At 39.4% G+C, this 12,133-nt stretch overlaps 1 protein-coding gene across 1 annotated transcript in view; it reads left to right on the top strand.

Annotated features, from left to right (window-relative positions):
• The window catches only part of CNTNAP2 (contactin associated protein 2), a 1,382,004-nt gene that overhangs the window by 940,811 nt on the left and 429,060 nt on the right, over positions 1-12,133 (top strand). Inside the window, exon 14 of the mRNA XM_055334793.1 lies at positions 10,140-10,296. Coding sequence (XP_055190768.1) covers positions 10,140-10,296 — 157 coding nt within the window. The remainder of the gene's footprint in view (positions 1-10,139; positions 10,297-12,133) is intronic.

Genomic DNA, 12,133 nt, shown 5'->3' on the forward strand with positions numbered 1-12,133 from the left:
TTCACGAGATGCTGAAATGCTCAGATCTTCATCCTGGTTTTCTAGATCTCACCCTTCCATCAAAGCTGCAGTCATACCTGCCTCCTTATGGAGGCCCTCCAGTCCACCCTTATCCTTGGTAATTGTTTCTTTCTCCAGAATCCTATGGGACTCATTGCCTGAACCACTCTTAAGACATCTAGTGTGTATTTTTTCCGTCTTATTATCTGTATGCCCTATTAGGTACCACGGCATAAAACTTTCATAATTGTAAATTAGTGAACATAGTCTTTCCACTAACTCAGAAGTTTAGATTGGGAGTCAAGTGTTCACCCTTATTCCCCAAATTCTCTCTCCAGCACTAAAAAAGGTGCTTGTTGATTCTGTAGCATGCCATTTCAGTTGCAAAGCAATATTTTGCTACTAATTTAAGAAGTTATAGTTGTCCTCTAAGTATAAAACAAGCTGAGGTGCATCTATTATCTATCAATCAACAAAAGTCAAGGCACGAGATACCAAGTGTTTCAACATAAATGATGGGTCTGGCCTAAGACACATTTTAACAAAAAAAAAAAAAAAAAGTTTTTAATGGAAAATAAAAAAAAAAAGCAGCCGGCACTCAATCAAACCGTCATCCCTGACATCTAGTTTAATTTCCTCTTTCTTTGTTTTATAATTAGTAAAAGAAATATTTAAAATAAGTGGTCAGGGTTTTTCTAGTGAAAAAGACTAGAAAAGTATATTACAAAATTCTACAAATAGTACGTGGTTGCATTCGATCACTTTGGTATTACTAGTCACATTTTTTCCTGGAGCCATGGTACCAAAGAATTAGCCAGAGTGACAAAGGGGGTCGGGAACCCCAGGACCTCTACAGAAACTGAGGCCAAGTTAACAAAGAGCACGTTGGCCTCTTCCATTCTCTTTAATACAGCTCCCGTCTGATCTGTCACTTCAATTCCATTCAAATTAATAAAATCTAATTCATTTGAATAGGATTCAAAGTGATTTGATTCAGTTCAATCAAATTCTCCTCAGTGGAATCAGCCCTTGATTGAAATCTATTAAGTTCAGCTCAATAAAATAAATTTAAATATTATGCATTAAAATTAATTTTTAATTAACTAACATTTCAGTTCAGGTCCATTTTGATCTGAACTTCCATTCTCCACTTCTAAATTTGGTCCCTATTCAAATTAATAAAATATCATAGAATCCAACGTAATCCTGAAAGATGCACCATGAGGCTAATCAACCGCATTCATTTCTATTCATCCCTAATCAAATGAGTTTAGTGACATTCAATCACAAAACGATAAATGCCCACCTTTAACTACCATATTGAATGTTTCTATTATAGCTTCAAAATCATGAGTTTTCTCAACTTCACAACACTGTAGTAGGAACTCTATGGGACTTTTTGGATTCATTCTTTGTTTGGTCTTTATATTAGCATAGAATCAGATGGCTGGGACACAAAAGAGAATATTGCTATCTGCTTTAATAAGCTGGTCTCACAAAATTTATAGGCAGCTTGAGATGATAGGCCTTTGCGTCTGTGGAATGCCAAGATACATGTTGCTTATTTTTATTTTTAAAGTTCTTGATCTAAATAGTAAAACACAGACATTTGGACTCAGAACCAAGTGGAAAAGAAAAAAGTGAAAGTGGAAAAGAAAAAAAAAGAGATTACAATGACTACATTATTCTGAAAAAAAAAAAAAAAACTGGAAATTTTAAATGGAGGTGTTACTGTACCAAACACCATCATCACCTTTTCATACCTTACCTAGATTAGTATTCTAATGGGACCCACACACTGACCTCTCAGTATTCTATGAACTAAAGCCACAGTGTCATTGCCTCAGGTCAGCGTAGGCAGACGTGTCTGATGATAAGGATCATCGGGGCATTAGTGACCAGGTCCCCAGATCACCCTCTGAGATTCTTATTCTATAGATCTGATTTTGTAGGCCAGGGAATCTAGAGAGTTGGGTAAGAGCCTCGGTTGGAACTTCTCTTAGGTAAACTGGAGACTCTTGTCTATACGAATGTCCTGCCAGAGGGAAGAAGCAGCAGCAATCACTCCATGACTTCACCTCCCAGCCCTCATCTTTCTATGAGAATCCCGAGACTGCCATGGTCCAGTTCTTAGAAGTGATTGCATGGGGACAGACTCTCCACGACGAAGAAGAGAGACTGCCTATATTTCAGCCAGAGAGAACTCTAGAACTGGCGGCCTGTTTCTTTTTCTGGTGCCTTGGACAAGGGGAGCCGTCAGCAATAGCAGTAGCTGGGATTGTACACGTGGCATCCTGCAGGACAACGTGAATAGGAGAATCTGGCCCACTTAAGCTTCCAATTTATTGCTATCAAATTATCTAGAGGGCTCTCTAGTAGCTACAGCACCTTCAAATTTCCTCTTTGCTCCAGCCCAGCCCAGAATTGATTTTAAAGTTTTACCTTCCTTCTCCTCTAGATTATCTGCACTGCAAGGAAGATTCTCACAGGTACAGAGGGCTTTGGACGGACAACCTAGAATTACACCAATTAAAGATGTCTCATATTCTCATTCTTTGTGCCTTGGCATGGAGTACTGTAATCAGACCAGAGTAGTCAGCCGAAATTGGTGTAGTGACAGTTGAAAAAGATTCAGTGGTACTTTGGTGAAGACAGAATGGAGGAAAAAATGGGAGATTTTTCAGAGTAGGAGTCACTTCTTTAGAAAGCAGATCCATCCTGCACTGTAGGAGGCTTCAAGCAGCCAGAATACTGCCAGAGGTGGGAGGATAGGGAGCAGTCAGGTGGCTGCCAGCAGGGGGGCACTGAGCAGAGCCTCTGAAAGGCAAGTTTCTCCTGCAGTTGTACTTGCTCTGCTTCCCCTGCTGAAAAGCCCCCTGTGATTCTCTAACAAAAGTTGTACATAAATGGATAGTAGTAGACAAAAAAAAAAAAAAAAAACTAGGTTCCATCCAGCTGAAAATATGCTTTTAAGTTTTCATTTTGGAGATTATAAAGCCTCGTGGTGTTGTGTTTTGATAACCTCTAGAAGCGGATGACACAGAACTAATTAAACATCCCCCCCCCAAAAAAAAAAATACATCCCAGTGACCAGACTGGGTCTTCTCTTAGAGTGTGCCACCACAACATGTATTTAAGCAGACGATCAAGGCAGTTTGTGCAGTCCAGAAGTTTTAAAGAACACATTTAGAAAATCACACAGGTGTACCATATTCCCATCAAGAGGTCCCCATGTGCTTGTCCTTGGGTCTCGCTCGACTTGTTAGTGGGGAAAGTGGCAGTTCTCTCAGTTTCTTCAAGTCCTGAAAAAGAGGTAGCCTCTTTCCCTTCCTCCTTTGCCAGTGAGTCCCCCAAACACTAATAAACCCTTCAGCCTAATGAAACTTGATCTTGAGTACAGTGCAGTGATTGTTTTTAATTTGATCAGTATCTGATGGTTCTAATACAATGCGCCTTGCTTTGATAATTTAGCTTCTAGTCAACTTTGAGTATGACTTATCATTAATAATCTGGTCCCAGTGGTTACACCTACTGAATATAATGAACAGAAATCTTCAGATTTTGAGGTAACAGAAGTTCTTGAGCCCTTGGCCGGGATAACTAAATTATTTCTCTTCTAACCACTCCTTCCTCTTGTCTTTTGAAAGTCTTTCCATTTTTATCACCTTTAACTGCTTTTCCCCAGAGCCAATTAACAGGTAAATAATGATTTGTAAAGCAAAGTGGAGCACTTCATTAGCATTGCACTGGAATAAGGCAATTCTTCATTCAATGCAAATTGAACCATTTTCTTGCTGAATATAAAATATGTGCCAAATTAATAATTTATTTTAGTCACAGTAATTTGATTTAACCAAATGTGCCAATGCTAATAACAAAAGGGTGCAATTTGCTTTCTTCCCTAGAATATGTGTTTCTTACTGGCATTCTTTTGTTCATGGCAGATGGGAAAAGTTACACATTTTGTACTGGGCTTAACATATTTTCTTTGGAAGAACAAAAGAATTTCGATCTGGCGTCCTCTTAACTGGGAGCAGCAGCCATATGGGCTATATATGACTTGAGTCAAAGGTGAGGGACGGGAGAAGAACTGGGAATTTCAGCCACTCTTACCTGGTCACTAGCGTGTCACCTCCTTATACTGAAAGGAGGAAATGTCACTGCAGATCATCGTGCTGGATCCCACCCTGGTATCTAATAAGAGTCCTTCCCTATAGGAACTGAGGGTTTGCCATGTAGGATTGGTTCAGAGGTTAGATCCCACACTGAGTTTAGGCCTCCTGCTGGAACACCTACTACCCAAGCAACATGACAAAGAAGCTTCCTCTCTGGGGGCTTCTTCATACTCCCTGCAGGTGCTGTTAGGAGCCAACGGGCTCTCTTGTCCATTTCCCCTGCCACACATTTCTCAAAGTCACATGCTAAAGGACAGTCTGATAATTCCCTTGCTCCTTTTACTGACATCGTTCTGATTTTTATAAAGAATATTGAGACACATTCAACTGCTCTCATTCATGCAATTTACCATCACTGTCTATAATGAAAATATAGCAATGTTAGATTGTTTCTCTTGGTTGCTTAAAGAAGTAATTTGAAACTGAGCTAAGGTTTGAGGTGTATACTCTTCTAGAGGCTGTTTGAATGACAGATAGAACAAGGGACTTTCCTGCTAGACATTCTGTTAACCCTCAGTTCTGCATATGTCTGGTTTGTTTCCTCCTCTCCACCAAGTATGTTAGTATCTCCTAGTTTCCAAAACAATGATAGTAACCAAAATTTCCTTTGAGGGAAAGAATTTAGCCTTAAGTCACCTTGAAGAGATGCAGTGTGATAAATAGATGTGATAACCACTCTAGGTCATGTTTCTACATTTTTGGGGGTCAAGTTGTGGTCTGGAAGGCCCCAGGGGCATTTGCAAGTTCAGCATGGTGCTGTCCACCTTTGCCCTCTTCCTATAACATGGCCTAGTGATAGAATCAACAGAGACTTTGTTCAGCTTATTGGCCAGATGGCCTGGCTCAGATTTTATAGTTTTCATAAATGGAATTTTTCAAGCCTTGTTTTTTTGAAACTCTTGACTGCATCAAAAGAAAACAGGAGTTTATTTTTGGTCATGGTTCCAATTCTAGAAAGCATCTCAGTTTACTCTGAGATGGAAAGAGAAGGAAGGAGCAAATAAACAAGCAAACAAATAAACAAAAACACCTTGAGTATAGAAAGCAAATACAGCTCCCTTTATTCTGGAACATGGCCCAGATAGGCAAAAGATAGGGTTTCAGAGCAGATCCTTATTTCAAAGAGCTGGCTCTGCCTCCCTTCAGAACAGGATACTGAAATTCCCCTTTCTACTGTTTACCATATCAAATCAAATATATTTTTTTTAAATTCTTCTGCCATAAATGATCCTGCAAAGGGAAAAAATAACTTTTCCAAATTAAGTCAACACAACTGGAAAATCTAGAGATGTGTATGAAGTAAGAGACTAACTCTTTTCCGAGTTCAAAGTGTTTGCTCATTTATTGTATCAAGCCTGAACCTCCCAGGAGGGTTTCATGACTCTAAACTGCCCACCGCAAAAGCAATCCCATGTACAATTTCACCAAAAAGCCTAATATATCTAGCAATAAAACTAACCAAGGAGGTGAAAGACTGATACTCTGAAAGCTGTAAGACATTATTAATAAAAGATACTGAGGACAACTCAAGCAAATGGGAAGATATACCATGCTCATGGATTAGAAGAATTAATGTTCATGTTACCCAAAGCAATTTACAGATTCAGTGCAATCTCTCTCAAAAACCAGCAGCATTTTTCACACAACTAAAACAAATAATCCTAAAATTTGTATGGAGCCACAGAAGACCCTAAATAGCCAAAGCAATCTTGAGAAAGAAGAACAAAATTGAAGGTATCACAATCCCAAATTTTAACATATGTTAGAAAGCTGTAGTAATCAAAACAGTATGATAGTAGTGCAAACACACGCACACACCACACACACACACACACACACACACACACCCAACACAGATCAATGGAACAGAATAGAGAGCCCAGAAATAAACCCACTCTTATATATTCAATTAATCTACCACATAGAAGGCAAGAATATACAATGAGGAAAAGACAGTCTCTTCAATAAAAGTTGTTGGAAGAATTGGACAGCTACATGCAAAATAATGAAACTGGATTATCTTTTTACACCAAACATAAAAATAAAATGGACTAAAGACCTAAATGTAAGACATGAATCCTTAAATTACTAATAGAAAACATAGCCAGTAATCTCTAGAATATCAGCCTTAGTGACATATTTAGGGATATGTCTCTTTAGGCAAGAGAAATAAAAGCAATAATAAACTATGGGGACCACACCAAAATAAAAAGCTTTTGCACGGCAAAGGAAACCATCAACAAAATGAAAAGACAATCTGTTGGCTGGGAGAAGATATGTACAAATGATATGTTCAATAGGCATTAATATCCAAAATATACAATTTGTACAACTTAACACCCCCCCAAAAAAAAACACAAATAATCTGATTAAAAATGGGCAGAGTATGGGAATGAGACATTTTTCTGAAGAAGACACACAAATGGCCAACAAACACATGAAAAGAAGCTCAGCATGACTCATCATCATCATCATCATCAGGGAAATGCAAATCAAACCACAAGGAGATATCACTTCATGCCAGTCCAATGGCTATTATCAAAAAGGAAAAAATAACAAGTGGTGGCAAGGATGTAGAGAAAAGGAAACACTCGTATATTGGGTGGGAATATAAATTAGTGTAACCACTGTGGAAAACAGTATGGAGGTTCCTTTAAAAATTAAAAATAGAAATACCGGGGATCCCTGGGTGGCTCAGCAGTTTGGTGCCTGCCTTCGGCCCAGGGCGTGATCCTGGAGTCCCAGGATCGAGTCCCACATCAGGCTTCCTGCATGGAGCCTGTTTCTCCCTCTGCCTGTGTCTCTGCCTCTTTCTCTCTTTCTCCCTCTCTGTGTCTCTCATGAATAAATAAATAAAATTTAAAAAAATAGAAATACCATATGATCCAGTAATTCCACTATGGGATATTTACACAAAGAAAACAAAAATACTAACTTGAAAAGATACATCCACCCCTCTGTTTATTGCAGCATTATTCATAAAAGCTAAGATATGGGGATCCCTGGGTGGCACAGCGGTTTGGCGCCTGCCTTTGGCCCAGGGCGCGATCCTGGAGACCCAGGATCGAATCCCATGTCGGGCTCCCGGTGCATGGAGCCTGCTTCTCCCTCTGCCTGTGTCTCTGCCTCTCTCTCTCTCTCTCTCTCTCTGTGACTATCATAAATAAATAAAAATTTAAAAAAAAAAAAGCTAAGATATGGAAGCAACACAAGTATCCATCAACTGATGAATGGATAAAGAAGATGGTGTGTGTGTGTGTGCGCGCACGTGCGTGCATGTGTGTAATGGAATATTACTCAGCCATAAAAAATAATAATGAGATCTTGCCATTACATCAACATGGATAGACCTAAAGGATCTTATGCTAAACAAAACAAGTCAGAGAAAGACAAATAGCATATGATTTCATTTATGTGTGAATATAAAAAACAAAACAAATGAACAAACAAAAAACCAGAGTCATAAATCCAAAGAACAGACTGGTGGTTGCCAGAAAGGAAGGGAGTAGGAGATGGTTGGGACTAGGTGAAAGGGATGGAGTGGTACAAACTTCCAGTTATAAAATAAGTAAGCCATGAAGATGAAAAGTACAGCGGAGGGAATACAGTTAATAATATCGTAGCAATGTTGTATGCTGACAGATGGGACTGCACTTACTATGATGAGCACTGAGGAATAGAATTGTTGAATCGCTATGTTGTACACCTGAAACCAATATAACATCGAATGTCAACTATACTTCAATAATAAAAATAGTCTATCTTAAAAAAAAACTATCAGTGTATCTAAGACAGTACTGCAGCAGTTTTCATGCAATTCCAGTATGGCTCTTGCCTCATTTTTATTTCTGAGAACTTGCACAGATACTAGGACAAGTGTGTACCTAACATCCCAAAAGTGTGGGTGAGTTCTTATAATGGAATTCTAGCTGTAGACCCAAAGATTCTAATTGACTTGCCTTCTTGCCTTCCTACATGGCACCACCCCCCAAAAGATTCTACTCCTTCCCAGCTTCCTGCAAGAGAAGCTGTTCCTAGGATCTCACCTTCTCCCCTTTCATTCCCTCCCCTACCTGTTACCTGGCTTTTTCTTGTCATCATTCACCTGCAACTGATTTCGATCTCCTGTGACCTTGTAGCTGTCAAATTAAAAGTTGAGATTCCCATCTTCATGGACTTCACTATGAAATCTGGCAATTCTGAATACGCTGTCTTTTGGAAGCTTTTTTCATATTTTCCTCCGCCCTCTCTGACTACTCCCTCTCTTGGCCTCCATGTTGGCCATCAGCCTCTCTTTTACTTCTCCAAATGCTCTTGTAATCCAAGAGATTCCAATGGCATCTCTTCTGCTATCAATATTTTCTCATTTATCTTCATGGTTCCTAAAATGGGATTTTCAGCCCAAAGAATGTTCCTAAGACCCAGACTTCTATGGCCAATTGCCTATTTTAGATATCAAATTCACCATCTTTTCTTCAACATTCCCTAAACTTCTTATCTTCCTACCTACCCTGTTATCTGCCTTGATTTAACACATCACCCAAGCCAGAAGCCTGGGTTTACTCCATAACACCTTCTTCCTACCTTCTCTCCCACCCTATTCCCAGCAATCCTACACCAATTATACCTCATTAATCTCTTTCTAGTTTTTTTTTTCCTTTTCATTACCACTGCCAATTTATTATTTCATTCTGTTTTAACATAGGAGCATCACATCTGGCTTCCCTGACTTCATCCCCCAAAAATCTTTCATCTTACTGTGTAGATCTTTAAAATACAAATTTGATAATTCCCTCTGTGAAATCATGTAATTGGTTCACATTACTTATAGGATGAAGTTCCATCTCTTTATGTTGGGAGGATATAAACACTGGAAAACAAAAATAAACCAGTGCAAAGTAATTTCTCACTTGGACAAAGAATTTTTTCTGTGATGCCCTCACCTACGATTAATTACTACCTACTCCTGCTACCCTTTCTTTCAAACATACCTCTTCAGACTGATTTTACCATATTCTACCTCTATACTCCTACATATGTTTTCCATATAGAACTTTACCTCTCTGACTTTTACATTCTGCTCCCTCTGCCTACAAACCTTTAGCTCTCCTACATTCCTATTCACCTGGGTAATGCCCATTCAGCCTCTGACACATAACTCAAATATTTTACCTCCTGTGAGAAAGTTTCCTTCATGACCTCCTTTCCCTCACTCAGGCTCCTGTGTGTCATAAATCTTATTAAGCTCAATCTGTATCACTTTCCTCCATCACTCTGCTGAATTTCTTATAATATTTGACACACAATGGAAATTCAAGTGATATCTGATGATTGGCTGGTTGAATGAGTGAATACATGAATGAATATTAGGCCAAATAATAAAGGCAAGTGTATTATATAAGAACATTTTATGATGTCTCATGAGATACAGTGTTGAACTTCTGGTTTGGGAGCAAATCTGGGGTGTGATTGAAAGAATTCTTTTAGCTTTCTAGACCTCAGTTTCCTTACCTGTAAAATAAGGAAATCAGACTAAGACACAATGAGGGTCATTTGGCTCTGATAGTTTATGATCCCCCGGACTATCACTTCATGGAAAAGCACAGCTAGCCATGAACTTAGTTGTAATTTACAGAATCAGTGCACCATCTATATGCCTTCATCGTGGATGTCCCCAGCTGGCCAGCCCATCTACTGAGTAGATACCTAAGTTACTAAAACTTGAATGTCAAAGCTTCTTCCAAGGAAAGAGGTACCTATCCTGGTGGGAAGACTTGAGCTTACCATTCCCCATTGTATTTTTTATTAAATATTTCTATTATTGAAAAACATGTACTTTGTAAGAGGGTAAAGTGAGGTTCAGCCTACTGGAGAGTGATGTTGCCTCTGGGGACAGGAGTGTATGGATGACATCAATGTGGTCAAGCCTAGTCTACCTCATTGTGTCTTTCCCCTTTCTCGTAGATGGAAGCCCTTACACCTGGTGGGTCGGCAAAGCCAACGAGAAGCACTACTACTGGGGTGGCTCCGGGCCCGGGATTCAGAAGTGCGCCTGTGGCATTGAGCGGAACTGCACAGATCCCAAGTACTACTGTAACTGTGATGCAGACTACAAGCAGTGGTGAGTGCAAGTTCCCCTCCCAGTGTGCCTTTAGGTCAGACTCGTTTGCTAGAAGAGAACATTTGAAAATTGCTGAAATAGTAAGACAATGGGTTAGCGGTGTCTGGGAGCTGACCCAGTTGACAAATGTCAGGAACAAACTGAAGAATATAAAAGCAGAAAGAGGTCAGTATTACAAGGGTGTGCCTTTAGAAATAAACAGACACATAACTGATGTGTTCCTATTTTATTCAGAGAGAAGAATAGTGAGCCATATAGTAGAAGGTGATTCACACTATAAAACATGTTTTGTAACAACAGAGGGAATGACCGTGGACCAAGAGCCCCAGTGCAGGCATGTGGGAGCCTCCGTAGTAAACAATCTCCTTCCCTGAGTGCTTCCACCTCCTGCAAGGTTTCCTTTGAGTAGCTGTACAAGAAAAAAAAGAAGGAGAGAGAGGAAAGGAAAGGAAAAAGTCATTCTTTATCTTTGGCAACAGGGCTTGCCAATCTACTTCTCCTCCATGCCTAGAACTGTTTATAATTCTGATACCGATCAGCTCAAGAAAGATCTATTTTGGGTTTCTTTCATCCCTCTACTGGCTTTTGTTCTGCTTCACAATGAATGGAAGGGTCTATGTCAGTAATAGATACAGATAAAATCAGCTGTCATTCAGCATGAAAAAGAGAGCCCCCAAACGTTTTGGTGGAAGACTATAAACCAAAGTTGGGCTCTCCCCAGAAGCATACATTGCACCTGCTTCTCCCAATTGCAGAAATATGGAGGGGCCCTCTGCTTTCCACTCCTGCCTCTGGACAGCAGCAGAGAGCAGGGCTCTGGCTCTGAATTTCCTCCAGAACAACTACAGTTTACTTCAGTTGGCCTCTGTTTCACGCTATGTAGAAGGACAGTTTACCAGACCAGTTCATTCTACCAGTTAATTGAAAACTAATTCTGAACGTAAAGTTATATGATTCCTAAGGAGGGTGGCTACCTATTTTCCAAAAGCCATTTTTCTTTTAGTAAATGAAATGAATTACTAAGGCTCTATATTTCAATGTTTTAGAATTGTGCATATGTGTGCAGGCACATGGAAATAGCTACCATTATTCTTTCATTGTGGTTTACTGCAAAGAGAAAATCATAATATTCTGTTTTTAATTTTATTTGTTTGAAAAATGTCTCTACACCCATTCATACACTCTATCAAGATTGGAAGTCAGGAGAGTGGAACCAAAGGGAGGGCTCTGAAATTAACTTTTCATCCATTCATTCATTCACTCATTAACTCAACAGAAATTGATTGAACTCTTATGTGCCAGGGACTCTTCTAGGTACAGGGGATAAAACAGTGAATGACAAGAACAAGAATCTCTGCCTTGATTTATGTTCTTGTTGTCACTTCTTACTGGTTGTATGACCTTAAGCAAGTTCCATAAACTCAGATTCATTTGTCTCTTTAATGTTGACTCCCTGTCCCTTCAAGAAGCTGACTTTGAGTACATTCTCTCCAAGTAGGAGAAGTGAGAGCATGATCCCAGATGGTTCATTGTCTAGCAATGCAGAGTGTTCATCCAACCACAGAGGACAGCTGAGCATTCAGGGAAAGAAAAATCTAGTGCATACATTCAAGTGAAAGTCATTTTTGTCAGACATCATGCTAAATTCTAGGGATACAATGGTAAATAGAACATACATTTGTCCTGAAAGAGCTCAAAAACTAATTGAGGGAGGAAACCCAGAGAAACAACATAATGCAATCAGTGGTCTGATGAAGGCATTGCACGATACAACAAAACCAGTGGAAAAAAATTTAAGTCTAACTGAGGGAGAAGAAGAAAGGTTAGTAAGGTCCTC

This window comes from Nyctereutes procyonoides, unplaced genomic scaffold (assembly GCF_905146905.1).
Source record: "Nyctereutes procyonoides isolate TBG_1078 unplaced genomic scaffold, NYPRO_anot_genome, whole genome shotgun sequence".
In the NCBI taxonomy this organism is placed as follows: domain Eukaryota; kingdom Metazoa; phylum Chordata; class Mammalia; order Carnivora; family Canidae; genus Nyctereutes; species Nyctereutes procyonoides.